Source organism: Coturnix japonica, chromosome 3, assembly GCF_054131305.1.
Source record: "Coturnix japonica strain WE chromosome 3, WE-NBRP24, whole genome shotgun sequence".
Taxonomy (NCBI): domain Eukaryota; kingdom Metazoa; phylum Chordata; class Aves; order Galliformes; family Phasianidae; genus Coturnix; species Coturnix japonica.
Window position 1 is genome coordinate 31708324 of NC_140665.1, and position 15425 is coordinate 31723748.

Here is a 15425-nt window from a genome sequence, read left to right on the forward strand (position 1 = left end):
TGTTCAATTCTTTTTACTGTGAACTTACAGCTAGGTAGGAAAAGTCTACCTTGTCTTTCCCCATTAACAAACTTTTCATTACATTCTAACCTGCTCTTGTATGGAATTAATGCCAGTATCAAAATTAAACCATGGAGTTACTTTCTGCTTTCCTGCATTGGCATCATAACCACTGGTTGGTTGTTTTGTAACCAAAAACAAGAAATGCTTCAGTGTGATATTTAGAGGATTGTATAAAAGTGCGTTTGTTTCTTCAGCATCGAAGTCTTGGATATTCATGACCGGAATAAAGATCTACTGTTAAAGTGCTTTATACACTATAAAACCCTTTCATTTAGGGTTGCAATTTCCATCCACATAATAACCTAATACTGAGAAAGCAAATGTGTATTCAGTTTATTAAAAACAATTTCCCCAGGGTAAATAAAGAGTCAGTTTCTTAAAGAGCACTCATCATCTCTTCCACTGTGGAAAAACATACAGTTCTCTGTGCAGCTACTACCTCCCAAGGAAATAGTTACCATGCACAGTTCTTCCTAAGAAAAATATTTGCTTGTACTTGAGGTGATTCAAAAGGAAGTGGAAGCCCAGTATTGGTTAGCAAAGAGACTTGAAGCTGTCATCTTGACAGAAACATATAAAGACATGTGCTATAAATTCTGGAGCATGCTTGAAATGGAAGATTTTATGGTAGTTGTGTGGTCTCTTTTAAAGTGATTTGTAGCTATGGCAGAATATGGTGTGGAGTTGGCGTTCAGTGTGTAACAGATTGGAAAGTATAATTTGTCTAAAGTCATTCTGACACAGTAGTTCTCATATTAAAGCTTTTGACAGGTAACAACTGTCAGCTCTGTATATGCCAGCTTTATTTTCAAACTTGAGCTTTCAATAAGTGCTTGCTTGTGAACTTTCAAGATCTTGTAAAGAGCTTGATACCTGGTGGCTCACACAGGGGCATGTAATTGGCAAGTAGAATACTTGCAGTCCTTCGTAGCACTTATGGAGGAGCGGTTCACTCACTTGCTGTGGTTCTGATTTAGGTTCACTTGTGCAGCTCCCACTTGCTGCTTCGCCGGGCTGCAGTTGCGTGTTTACGACAGCTTGCTCAGAGAGAAGCAGCAGAAGTATGTGAATATGCCATGAGCTTAGCAAAAAATGCTGGAGACAAAGAAAATAGTGGCATCAGTAAGTACTTCTTTCATGTGGTCTTTTTGGGACAGTTGAGTGCATGTATTCATTCACTTGTGTGACTTGCCTTCAGGAAGAAAAAAAAAATACACTCTATAACCATCCCTACGTACTCTAATAACATTTCTCTTCACTTCTGCTTACCTCTTGAATTTCATTTGTCATCTCATTTCCTGTGATATTTGGACTTAACCTTTTCTGCCCTACTGACTGATGGAAATCAAATAGAGAATACAGTGTATATACAGTAGGAATGTCTTATAGTTTTTCAAGTATTTTATATCTTAATCTGTTGAAAATTGACTTAACTGTGTGTTGTTTGGAGACAACTAGTTGTATTAAATTCTCTTAGCAGCACGTCTACTAACACTTGGACTCTGCCGATTGGTTCAATGCTTACATGCATCAGTTCTTTCTGAAAATAGGAAGTTCAGCAGTTTTGATCAGCACAGAAGATCTACTTTCTACTTTTTGAAGAAAGTAGAATCGTGAGCTTAATTAATATTAAATCCTACTAATCTCTAGAAAAACTCTTCAGAGTCGAGTATTATTAGGAGTTTTTATGAATTGGTGGGATGTGTACCTTGAAGGGAAATAGATAATAATTATCTCTGGGAGTAATACTCAGGATTTGCTATTTGCCTTGGAAGAAAAAGGAAAAAGATAAAATGTTTCTAATGTTAATTTGGAATAGATTCAATAACATCATGGTGTGTCATTTCCCAAACTGTACTTACGTAAATTCAGTGTCCAATTCTCATTTGGTATTCCAAATTATAAAATGGAGCTACTGGTTTCAGAAAAGATTTCTCCTTGTCATTTCACAGACATCAATACCTTTACACCTGGAGCTGGTTCTCGGCGAGATGGTCATTCACGGCATCAGGGTGTTAATATAACTGAGACGGGCCTTGAAGGCGTCCTCTTTGGTATGCTGGATCGAGAAACAGACCGCAAGTTGTGCTCAGATATCCATGATACTCTGGGACATATGCTTTCATCGCTGGCAGTAGAAAACCTTTCTCACTGGCTAATGCTTTGTAAGGATGTCCTTGCAGCTTCCAGTGGTAAGTGTTCTATAGCATGCATGTAGAGGTTGGTGTATCTTTAGTATTAGCATCTCTTGGCAATATCTATTTTGAGCTTGTCCTTTGTCCTAGTTAAGATTTTGCTTCTAATGCATGTGGAACTTTGACTGTTACTCATTAAAAGTACCCAGATGAAATCATCAATGTTCTGTTACATTTTTAAAACCGAGGTTTCTTTCAAGATAAAAAAAAGTTGCTGCCAATTGTGAAAGCAGACGAATGCTTTTTAGTGTTTATACGTCAGACCCATGAGGAAGGAACAGTGCTGTACATGCTCTGAGCTTTCCTTTATTCCCTTTGAGCTACTGATGTGAGGATGGGTTACCATGGTGATGAAACTTTTTTGCATGTTGTTCAGCTTTGCAGATTTGTTTGCAAAGATCTTGTCCTCTAAGACCTTAAACCTCATTTTCAGCTTGAAGGATAGTTGTGACGCAGATCCTGCTAATTTACCTTGCGTTTGTGCTTATTTATTGACATACTGTGAGTTCATGTTGAAGCTTTTCCTAATTGTTCTCGTCTTTGTGTTTACTGATGAGTAATGCTGCCAGTCACTTCTTTATGCAATATATTTCTCATTTATCTTTTCTGTGGGAAATACCTCACTTCCTGAGTTTGAAGGTGGGATGTTCTTTCCATACTTTATGTGGGATGGATTTTAGAGTTTTTAATGTGAGTGTCTGATTTCCACTTCATCTTTTTAGTAGATGAAATAATCTGTGATGATATTTAAATTAATCTATCTCAGTTGTATTTTAATAAGCCAACAACTTCGTTTTGTGCTCATTGATATCACTAAGTGGTATATGAACAAAGTCTAGTTTGCTTTTTAAGTAGAGATTTACAAATCATGTACACAAGCCTTCCTGATTGATTTCTCAAAACGTTCCTGTTGTAAGTTTTCTTCATCTGTGTTTGATTTACCATAGCCTCTCTCTCTTTTGAGTATCTTGGCTCTTAGAATAATAGAATCATTAATGTTGGAAAAGACATTTAAGTCCAACCATCAATCCATCACCACCATATTCACCAAGAGAGTGTGTTTAGAATCTTGAAGGGCTTGAGTATGTTCTTAGTCATCTCTAGTTTTCAACAGCAGGATTGACTTAAAATTGTTTTTTATTGTAGACATGAGCACTGCAGCTCCCTTGGGAGGAGGTAAGGATGAGGAATCTGAGAAGAAGGATGAGATGGATGATGATACAATGTTTACCACCCTGGGTGAAGAAGATAAAACCAAGCCTTCTGTAGCACCTCGCTGGGCAACTCGTGTATTTGCCGCCGACTGCCTGTGCCGGGTGATCATGCTGTGTGAGAATGCAAACAAGGCACACTTTGATCTGGCACTGGCTCGTTCAGCCAGACTTAAAAACCCAAAAAGTAATTATAAAATGTTCATGTTTAATTTTGTTACTTGTTTTATTGTTGCTTCTTCTTTGCAGCTTAAAAATTACACAACCAAGATAAAAACGCAAGCTCTATGAAAGTGAACATCCTTTCATTCAAACAGTTAAAAACAGGGGGAATAGAAAAAGGCTGAAGCTGTAATTATGTAACCATTACAGTTAATGTGCCATGAACACAAAGTGATGTTTGCTGGAGAACATAACTTTAACAGACTGTGATCTGCTTTGGAGTGGGGGGGCGGGAAATGGTTTGCAAACTCTTTTGCTTTTAGTTGGAAATAGGAGTAAACTTCTGGTAAAATATAAGCTGGGAATAGTTTATCTGAGTTTACCCTAATGATAGTGATGATATACAATTCCTATTATTTTAGCATTTCTGCAGCAAAGGAGTGTTAGGAAAAAAGGTACAGCCAGGTAATATTGCTGCAGTAGAGTGAGGGATGTGTGAGGGATGTGGACCCAGCTGCTTTATAAAGTTCTTTCTTTTGTTATTCATGAGGCTGACAAATATAATGTATTCAAGATATCTGTATAACTTGGATCATAACTGAGAGGCTGGGAATGACATAACACATTTTTCACAATTTCAAACTAGTAGCGGGAAGTTTCTGTCCTTTGATCACCCGTGTGTATTGGTTCTGGTGCGCAGTGATTGCCTTCAGCTGTGTAGCGTAGTGTTCACGCGGAGCTTATGTGCACGAAGGCCGAATGTCATATATGGATGTCCTAGAATGCACAGGGTTTGTGGATTTAGCACCTGTGCTGTTACAGGCTTCTGTTCTGATATGGATATTTATCATGTGTCTGGTTGCAGAACCATGCACTGGTTTTGTTGAGGATGTTGGCTTTTAATTGATTAGAAGCTGGGGTCAATGTTTGAAGAGTGAGAGGGAAGAGTTTTGGGAATATAGTTGTTGTGTTGTAGAGGAAAATTATGCAAGAACTGCTTTTTCATAGGATCCTGCAGGGGATCGCACGTAATAATCCTGAGAATATACATCTCTAAATTTACTGCATGTCAACTTGATTTGTTTGGTATCATCATAAAAGGAAAAACTCACCAAACCTCAACCCACAAATTCAACATACAAGTTATTTAGTGTTCACTACTATATCTGTGCTGATCTAAAGAATTAATGACGGTCTTTACCACTTGCATGCCTCTGAAAATTTCAGCTATTAAATGAATTTTCTTCTGTCTTCAGACTTGAAAAGATCTAGGGCATTAATAGTGATTTTGTTTTTTAATTAATTGCCCTGGATATTAATGTTTTTAAATAATTTAATTTCATATTGCAAAACATCTGCTAATTTCAGATTGAAAGTAAAGAGAGAAAAATGAACAGAAGAAAAGTCCTTTCACAATGTTACTGAATTACGTGGTGCTTTTCTCTACGCGTTGGTGCCTGCTTGCTGATGGCCTTGGATGTGGTTCTTGAATGTGGCCCTTGGGTGCAGAAGTAGAAAGGCATACTCAGTTCTTAGGTGTTTAAATTTGACGAGGCTTTCTTCTGTCAGCAGAGGTCACTATAAGCATAGCACTCAAGAACTGCCTTGAAGGTTTTCTGTATAAACAGGGCAGAAGGGAATTGTGAAATCCATTTAACTGAATGTTCCAACCACTTACAAACTACTCAGCCACATTTAAAACATTTTCTCCACTTCATTTTCTTTTCTGTCTCATATTTTACTTTGTTTCAAATTTGTGCTTAAAAATTAAGATTGTCTTTAGAATATGTGTTCTTATGTCAGTTTAAAGGAGGTGGGAAGAAAAACAGGTTACGCTCTTTCTTGTATTTCTTCTATTTCCTAACTGTGTACCTTTGGAAAAGAACGTGTGAAATTTGTACATCTCTGTTGGGAAAATATTACAAATGTCTGTCATGTTAGCTGTATTTTAAGTTATTAAATAGTTCTTTTGTTCTATTTTAAGATGACTTCTTAGTACTCCATCTCTCTGACCTTATTCGAATGGCATTCATGGCTGCGACTGATCACAGCAACCAGTTACGAATGGCGGGTCTTCAAGCTCTCGAAGACATTATCAAGAAATTTGCATCAGTTCCTGAGCCAGAGTTTCCAGGCCATGTGATACTGGAGCAATACCAGGCTAATGTGAGACCTTCTTTATAACTTCATGAAACTGTATATTTATGCCAATATGCTGGAATTAGCTTTGAGAACATTTTGTTACTTCAAAAGACCTGTGAAGAGGTTTTTTGTTTGGAAAATGTACTGAAGAGGCAGATTTTATTTACCTCTTCAAAATTTGTGCATCTTTTCCTATTTATCATAATTTATTAGCTGATGAAATTAAAAAGTCAGTAGCTATTGATTCTTGAAAGCCAAATGCTACAAATTAAACATGATTTTTTTGGCAAGAGTGGTATTTCATTTGTAGAATGTCGAATTTGAAAATAACACTGGTTCATTTCCAGAATGAATCTAATAAATGGGGTTTTTTTTTTAGTAATGAATACATTTTTGTTTGAACAAAAATGACTAAAGTATGGGAAAGGGAGGTGAGCAGTTGGAATTTTTGTTTTGGGGGATTAATGTATTATTTGGTTGCATAACTTAACTCTTCTGTCTTTTGCTTTCACAGTTCTAAATATATCATAAGTTTTCCATATCATACTGAAATATCACTACTACAGATTTGACTGTTGAAAATATATAACCTGCATGAAGTTTTGCTTGATTGTGAGAATGAGTAAGGCTTAAAGCTAGTGCTTTAGCCTTTTTTAGTTTTCTAGGTTCCCTCTTATCGGTTTACATCTGTAATCAGTTTTACTAATTCTAGGGACACTTAATATGAGAATTAGGAGGGTGAAATGGGCTCTCTAAATCTGTTAGCTATTGGAAGTATATTAAAATGGGTGAAGGGCTTTTTCTCCCTTTCCACTGGAGTGGCGTGGCTAACTCTGGAATCACTCCTAGGATTCCACTGCTTTCCTCTAACCTTGTTGGGTTTTGCTATTCTGTATCTTCTGTGTCTACCACAGTTCTCTACCCTGCCACCATTCCTAGCTTTTTTCCCACCTCAGGTTATCTGCTTTCTTCTGATCTCTTTTGTGTTTTCAGAATTCACAAATACTTCTTCAAGATGGGCTTTCATCCTATTCTCTTTTTGTCTTACTCTCCTTCCTTCTGTACTGCTGTAATTATTACTGCTGTCTCTTTGACTTGGTTCCTTCTGTTTCAGAAAATCACTGTTAGAACAACTGAGGAATTCTTTTTTTTCTCTGTCATTTGGGTTGACGCAAATGCAATAATGAACACTTGGTTTTGCCCAATTCTGTTGGAGTTAAAAAAAAAAATCATTGTCTATGCAGCTTTAGTATAAATTGAATTCATAGTAGCTTCACATGTAAAGGGATGCTCGTTAACAAGAAGAGAACTCCATGTGTTTGCAAACGTAGCTGAGGCTTTAAAAGACCATGGAAAGACATGCAGGAGGAAAAGTTCTTTATTGTCATTTAGACAATGCTGTTGCAAATGTTTGCTAAGTAGCAAGAGTAATTTTAGGGTATAACTATAAACACTGACAGTCTTATCTTGCATGTTTTGTGTATATTCCTGAACCTGAAGCAAGGTTAGATAAGGAGTGTTGTCACTATTGTTTTTAGTTGCATTTTTTCCTCTTACCAGGTTGGAGCTGCTCTGAGGCCAGCATTTTCCCAGGACACACCATCTGATATAACTGCCAAGGCCTGCCAGGTACTGAAGAGTATGTTCAGGTGGTATAAGCCAAACTGAATACATTTGGTGCATTTATGCAGTAGATGTGTATGATTTTTCTTCTTGTCAGAAAAATGATATGGAAGAGAACAGGAGTAAATAGCTGGAAAGTATTGTAAGCCTAAGCTGAGATTTTTTGCAACTTCTTCAGAGTCATTTGTTAATATACTTTTTAGTCTTTCTGAAAATAATTATATCTCCACGTCGATTTTACACTTGTTGATAACTGGAAAAGGGAAAAAAAAAAAAAAGTAACAAAAAAAGGGGGGGGAGAGAAATGCTTAGTAAGACAAAAGAGAATGCATGCATTCAGATCTCTTCTGATGAACTGTACTCACTAATGGTGATGCAGGTTGAAGGAGCAAAGCTGATCTTAGTCCTACTTTTGAATGGATTTTGAATTTCTAACAGATTTTCAGCAGTCCTTTCCTGTCTATCTGCAGAGCCATATGTGTAAATAAATCTTGTATTAGTTTAAAATATATCAATTGTTCCAGGCCTTCCCTAAAGGAACTGGTTCTCCCAAAGCAAAATAAGTTAGCAATAGGACAAGACTACCATCAGAAAAGTCTGTGAACTCTTTTTTCCCATCACTCTTCCTCCTCCCCCTTCTGTGTTTTTTCTTGATTTTGCTGTTGTTTCTCATCCTTGCACAATCACCACCAGAATTTGTTCTTTTTGGTGTAAAAGCAGCTGCATTTGTACCAAAAATCTTTCGTCTGTGTGTAAACACGCTTCAGAGGATGAATGCCAATGTGTAGGACTAGACAGAAAGTTATAATCCATTTGATGTTTGAGATTGAAATGCCTGTTTTTAGTTTGTTAAATCTAAAAAATAAATTTAAGTGAGAAAGAGCAGGAGTATAGGCATGCCCAACTGTCTGAACTCCACGTCAGGTGCTGACTCATCTAGAATGCGATACTGTTTGTTTCGTACCACAGCCATATATAAAACTTTTTATATTACTCATTTCTGGATGTTTTCTTAAAGTTGTTGATGATCTTGGAAGCTTCTCATTCGTATGGAGCTTTAACATGCAATTTGGGTTATAAGTTTTTGAAGATATACTATTATGTACTGCTGTGCAATACGACCTTCACTGTGAATGTGAAAACACGCTACTTGAATGATTTGACCAGACACATGGGAATTGAATTCAGACTTTGTGTTCACCTGTTTAGGGAGAATTTAGCTTGTCCAAGAGAAGGCTCCAGGGAGACCTCATTGTGGCACTCCAGTGCTTGAAGGGAGCTTATGAACAGGAATGGGAATGGCTGTTTTCAAGGCTGGATAGGGCAGGGGGGAATGGTCTTAAACTGAGATAAGGGATATTTAGTATAGAGATTAGGACCTTTTTCACTCAGAGGGTGGTGAAACAATGGAACAGGTTGCCCAAGGAAGCTGTGGATGCCCCATCCTTGGAGGCATTCAAGGCTGGATGTAGCTCTGGGCAGCCTGGTCTGGTGATTGGTGACCCCGCCTGTGGCAGGGGGTTGGAACTCCTTTTGAATCCAGGCCATTCTATGACTCTATGAATTGCAAATTAAGTATTTTGCACATATGCTGAGTTTCATTGTATCAGTAGCCATTGAAAACGCATCCTTTGTAAGCATTCACCTGAACAATTCTGTTGTCATGAGTGAAGAAGATATCCCTTAGAGTAGTTGAGATTTTGTTGTTTAATTTATGTTTGTTGTTTTTTTTATTTATAAAGTTATTTATTTTTCTTGGGAATGGAGAATGATTCTAAGCTTTGTTGTTTAGGTATGTAGCGCATGGATAGGAAGTGGGGTTGTAAGTGACCTGAATGATCTCCGCCGAGTTCACAACCTTCTCGTCTCTTCTCTGGATAAAGTGCAAGCAGGAAAAGGATCCTCCAGCCAGCTTTACCGGGAAAGTGCCACAACTATGGAAAAACTTGCAGTTCTAAAAGCATGGGCTGAGGTATCCATTTTCTGTTACATCTTCAAATGTTTGAAAAGATTTAACCTCAGCAGCATCAAACCCTGCTGGCTAGTCAGTCAGTTAGCCTTATATCTGCCATTCTCCCTTCCTGCTGTAGTTCTACTCAGTGTGTTTTCATCTCGGTATATTTCTTGTTTCTTTTCTGCCATTTTGTCTAGTGGGATCTTTGTATTTTATTGTATTGTAGTGCACTGTCATACCTTTACAATGTATTTTCATAATATATTGCAGTTAGCCAACTAGGAATTTTTTTAGAGTTCACAGTAAATTGCAAGCTAGACATAGATATTGCTGGAACAGCTGAAACCTTGAACTACCTACAAAAGAAAGTACTTACGTTGTCTTCTTTCCTGAAATGTTATTGGTGTGCTTTAAAGCTACACGTCTAATCACACAAATAATGCTTTGATTTCTTTTGGAGTAGTACTTTGAGGACCTTTGCATTACATTTTCTTGGAGGTTAATTTTGCAGTTGCAAAGGGAAGTGTCAACAATTCAGCCATGTGAACGTGTTAATCACCCTATGCTGTTACATTCAGCTTTGATATGGAGCATCTGTTGTGTGAAGTTCCTAATTCAAAAAATGCTTATTTTTACTGTATTTTTCTGATACTTCTGCTTCCCATATTGATGTGAAAATCCTTTTATAGCATGTTTCCAAGATGAATATATAAATGCTCTGGTATTCACGTCACCCACTAAAAGCCATTTTAATCTTGATGTATATCGCACCTAATCTGCTCTGAGAAAGTGACAATTGCTGTAAGGGAAAGGCTGCTGCTGTTTTTTTGTTTTGTTCTTTGTATTTCATGATGTGAATTTTTCTATCTCTGTTTCTTCTAGGTGTATGTTGTGGCCATGAAAATTAAGAAGGAAGCAGAGGCCAAACCCAAACGTGTTTTAAAGAGTACAGAGGAGGATGAGGATGATTTTGGCACAGTAGATGAATTGCCACCTGACAGTTTGATAACACTTGTACAGCCGGAGTTGCCCTCACTTAGCCGTCTCTGGTTAGCTGCACTGAAAGATTATGCTCTTTTAACCCTACCAGCTGAATTTGCTACTCAGCTTCCACCAGATGGTAAATATTTTTGTATTGCTTTAAAGAATGAAGTGAACCTCCTAGCAGATGTATTAAAAGCCTTTGAATTGTTTTTTCTTCTATTAAACAAAATAATACGAGTAATTTCTGTGTTTGTGGAATAGAAAGTTTGTGTGTTGTTTTTTTTTCCTTCAGTCTACAATGAAAAAATTGTCTGATTTGCAAAGATGGTTAAAGCCTTATTTTTGTCAAAATAGTAACACTTTTACACCTGTAATACTTTGACATCAAGTGCAAAAATGTTTACTTTAAGGAAACACAGTCTATGAGATTACAGTGGATGCTGTCTTACAATATTTGAGTGATCCATATGAAAAATGCTGTAAGATCTGATGTATTTGAGTGCCACTCTTGACTTTCTGCTTACTGTTCCATCATGGCCTTTGCACTTTGTGAGATGTACTAATGTTACTTGTTCAGAAAAAGTGTTGGAATGCACTGTCACTAACAAGGGTTACATCTGAATATCCATGAGATTAAGCACACCCTATGTAAACAACTAAGAAATTTAGAGTACGTGCTTTATGCCTATTATTTGTAGAGAATTTCAGTTTACTTTTGCAGAAAGTTTCAGAATTTGTCTTTATTTTTCTTATTTAACAGGAGGAGCATTTTACACTCCTGAAACAATTGATACAGCTAGACTGCATTATCGAAACTCTTGGGCTCCTATACTGCATGCAGTGGCACTTTGGCTAAACAGTACAGGTTTTAGTGTTTCCGAGTCAACAGAAGAGACTGCTGCAGCAATGCCTAATTCACAGAAACGTGCCACATCTATTATGTTAAACCAGGCACCTGGAACTCCACCTACCACTAAATCTTTGCCAGAGTTGAACAAAGATCGAATGCACTTAATTTTGGGTAAGAGCTCTGAATTTAGTGTGCAGTACCAGCATGCTATGTGACTGAATGATATGGGAATAAGAAAATTTGTTTAAATTGAGGAAATTTAAAATGCGTTATTTGTCTGGACAGTGATATTTTGAAATATCTCTGTCTCTGTCAAGGCTGTGAAATGTACAGCAGAGTATTTGTCAGTGTGATTATAATAATTTCTATAGAGAAGTTGTGATGTAGTTGTGTATAGCTGATGAAGTGAACGTTCTTCTTCTAATTATTGCTCTTTTCAGGTGTTAGCATACAGTTTCTCTGTTCCCCAAGACCTGAAGAGCCTGTTGAACATGTTACATCTTGTTTACAAGCACTTCACACTTTATTGGATTCCCCTTGTGCCAGGATCCATATTGCAGAGGATCAGGTACTGTATGAGCACATTACGTCAGCTAGCTTTCCTGGGTCTTGATCTTTCAAAACTTATTATTAATCTTGTGTGAAAGAAGTATCTGCTTGTTATAAACAATTGATGTAACAATTGGGAATTGTCAAGCCTTAATTAGTATATGTTTTGGTTTATTGTAGCTCCTTGGTGTTGAACTCCTGAGTGTACTTCACAGACTCCTCTTGACGTGGGATCCTACTTCAGTCCAACTATTGGTTACAGGAGTTGTCCAGCAGATAGTAAGAGCAGCTCAGGATTATTTGCAGGAAAAAAGGAACTCCCTAAGTAAGAGTTTAAAAATGTGGCTTGTTTTGCAAATTAAAGAAGCAGTGGGTTTTCATACTGGAAAAGGGTCTCAAAAGCATTAGACTGTGGTTACTCTGAGGAAAAAAATGCTGTATATTCCACAGATGCTGTAGCTGCGTTCATCATATTACCTGCTGATATCTTGACTCTTGTAAGATGTATCTTCTCTTTCCCTTCATAATTCCAGTGGTTGTTCTTTTTATGTCTCATTTTCTTGAACATGTGCGATGAAAATTGCACTCAACAAACCACTCTAAGGTCTTAATAATACCTAGTTTCATGGAATAATTAAGATCAGAAAAGACCTCTAAGATCATCTAGTTCAGCAGTTTCATTCATGTTTATCTGTTGGCTGGATCTTAGCACTTCACTGACCTTTTTTTCTGAAGTTTAGTGGTTTGGTCTCCTGCGGTGTGTCCCTGTCAGGACTGGCAGGAATGAGGTGAGCTAATTGCTACAGGAACCATTGTGAAAATTTGATTACTAACCAAGAGATTTTGTCTGGAAGTGGAGTAGACTGGCATCTTGGCTCTTAACTGTCATGTAGGGTGTGTCTTCAACCAAAAGCTCTGAGAACAGGGTGTGCAAACAGGAACAAAGAAAGACCTGCTTGTGCTTTCCAGAAGTGCTTCTCAGGACTGTATAAGAGTGCTTGAGTCAGCACAATGATGGCAGTGACAGGCAGCAAGATACAGTCTGCTGGTTGAGGAACAGTCACCTCTGGCACATCAGAAATCCAATGACTTGCCTTGAAATTCAGATGAAACTCCTAATGTGATTGTACTTGAGGTGCTTGTCCATGCAGGGCTAGAGGTGAGATTGATCTTGTCTGTGGGGTATGGAGGAAATGTGTGTGATGGTAGGCAAACAGTGTAGTGTCTGAAAAGCCAAATGGGAGAAATGGCATATTCTTCACAAAGATCTTGCAGGGTCAGGAGCCCAAGTTGGTTGCCTCACATAAGGATGGACAGCCAAAGGCTATGCTGGAGTATGGAGCATGGCACTCCTACAGCAGTGGAGGCTGCAAGGTTGTGGCATCCAGAGAATCTATGGATAGCGGAAGTGGGGACAAACTGCCCAGTAAGACTAATGAAGACATCTGCCCCAGTCTGGAGGGATGGATTTAGGAAAGCCACAGTTTATCTATGCGGAGATTCATAACAAGCTGAGACTCATTATCTTGTCACATATGACAAGAAAGACCTTCATTAAAATGTTGTTAACAAAAGGATCAAGAAATTTTTGACCAGCCACAGAAGGGTATGCCAAAGTATACAGGAAAAAACTGAGGCTCTTATCTGCTTTAGCTTAGTCCTCAGAGGTCACTGTGTCTATTGATAGAGTGGTGAGCATCAGGTTAAGGACTGCTTAGGAAAAAGCTGGATGTACTCTGGGGCCAGATGAGATGCCATGCTTTATTTTACTTCAAGGAAGAAAAGTGAAACCTAAAAGACATGTATTTTACTAAGGAAAACTACTATATTGTTCTGGCACTGTATGCTGTTAGGACAAAACTTAGCTTTTACCCATTTTCTAACTGTAAACAGAGAGGGGACTTTGTTAGAATTTGAGGAACCGGCATAGCTAAAATGTAAGCTCTGTTCCTTCATGTGAATTAATTGTTTGCTATTGGTCTAGTAAATTGCTTTTTTCAAACCAGCAAATGTGAAAACTCTGGCAATCTTTTAAATTCACAGGGGCCTTGTGAGGGTACTTCAGGCCAGTTTTGGTGTGCTGAATCTCTGCTACTGTTTTATGGGAGAAGGCAGGACTGCAGCTGGCTGAGCTGCCATTCAAAAGAGAGACTTTCTAAACTGAATGCACTGAAACTGTGGCGTTAAACATAGAATCCTACTGTGCTTTTCTGTTCTCTTATTTCATGGTCAGCTTGGGCTGAAATAAGATTTGTCAGTGTTGAACACTTAATTTATAGCCATTTATTTGAAAAAAAAAAACCAAAAACAACTGTAATGACTATTTATTTGACAGTCGTTGCCTTTAATTTTGTTGTCAGAATGAAAAGGAAAAACATGCTGCATTTTTATTTTGTTAGTACTTTCTTATTTCTAGTTCCGAATGACTTTTTAAAACTATTGCTGCAATTATGATTATTCTAAAGCATCTTAAACCCCTTTAAGTCCTTCAAACTAGAACGTTTATTTTGATCTGAGCCATGTTTATAGTATCTTTGTTTGAAGCAGCTTTTTTCTTTGGATTTTAACTTTTTTTTTTAGTGTTTTATGTAATCTTTGATATGGAATGTCTTTTTCTGACTTTATCCTCAGCCATTCTTTCTTTTTTTTTTTCCAGATGAAGATGATATTGGAGAAAAAGAAAATCCTCTTGCTTTAGGGGAGGGAGGTGAGAGTGGTGGTCTTGTACCTGGAAAATCTCTAGTATTTGCAGCCATGGAATTGCTCATGTTTATCCTGGTACGGCACATGCCCCATCTAAGTTCTAAAGTGTCAGATTCTCCAAGTCACATTGCTGCCAAATCCCACCTTTCTGAGGAGAGTGCTCGTCTTGTGGCTGCCACTGTCACTATACTGTCTGACCTACCTTCTCTCTGTTCTCCAGCAGGTAAAGTATTGATAAAGTAAATGAATGCTTACTATACAGGATCTTGTGAGCTTATGATACTAAAACAAAGTAATACTTTTATATGATATTTAAAGGTCATCTGTTGAAAGTGTTGCTTAGATTCTAGAATAAACTAGGAGCTCAAGCTTTTCCAGTGATTCAGTGTTAAGAAACTGGCTTCAAGTTTGCATGTGTGCTGTAAGTTTGAGGAAATGAACTCTATGTCATGATGATTTTATTCTTTTTCCCAGTTTTGTTTGTTTTTTTTCATTTCAAACCTCATGATTTTGAAGCCTTTTGACCAATTTTAATCATGCTGTAAAAGATTGACATCTCAGAAGTAATTAAATTTCTGAGAAGTTCAGGAGAAGCAGAAGCTTAATGAAAAAGGATCACACAGAGGAAAAACTAGCACAGTTTAGCTCTGCTGCGCTTGGCTTTTCAGCCATTGGCTGTTAGTCTTCCTGAAAGTAACTCTAAATAAATAAAGCTTTCTTCTGTCCAGGGAGGCTGTCACAAAGGATATGCATAAACTAGGGTAATTGCTCTTCATGCTGTTCAGTAGTAAAGGACACAAATATGTGGGAAGTTTCTACAGATGTGGAAAAAATGAGGCACAGAAAAGATTAAGTATGGAAAGAGACTTAGCTGTCTGAAATGAGCTGTAGATTGATATTATGTACCTAAGCCCATTAGCACCCTTCTTTCATTCCTGTGCCTGCTTGGAGTCTGTATGCATTACTGAAACTCCATCTAGTGAAGTTCC

At 37.6% G+C, this 15425-nt stretch overlaps 1 protein-coding gene across 18 annotated transcripts in view; it reads left to right on the forward strand.

Moving 5' to 3' along the window:
• HEATR5B (HEAT repeat containing 5B) overlaps window positions 1-15425 on the forward strand; it is a 47422-nt gene that overhangs the window by 21310 nt on the left and 10687 nt on the right. For 16 of the 18 annotated variants that reach the window (XM_085543259.1, XM_085543258.1, XM_085543251.1 and 13 more), the window contains 11 exons: window positions 1041-1185; window positions 2016-2255; window positions 3405-3656; window positions 5616-5797; window positions 7334-7402; window positions 9189-9368; window positions 10233-10470; window positions 11095-11355; window positions 11625-11752; window positions 11914-12058; window positions 14390-14659. In XM_085543259.1, coding sequence (XP_085399385.1) covers window positions 1041-1185; window positions 2016-2255; window positions 3405-3656; window positions 5616-5797; window positions 7334-7402; window positions 9189-9368; window positions 10233-10470; window positions 11095-11355; window positions 11625-11752; window positions 11914-12058; window positions 14390-14659 — 2110 coding nt within the window. The remainder of the gene's footprint in view (window positions 1-1040; window positions 1186-2015; window positions 2256-3404; window positions 3657-5615; window positions 5798-7333; window positions 7403-9188; window positions 9369-10232; window positions 10471-11094; window positions 11356-11624; window positions 11753-11913; window positions 12059-14389; window positions 14660-15425) is intronic. The other 2 variants (XR_014944698.1, XR_014944697.1) reach the window with 2 other exon arrangements.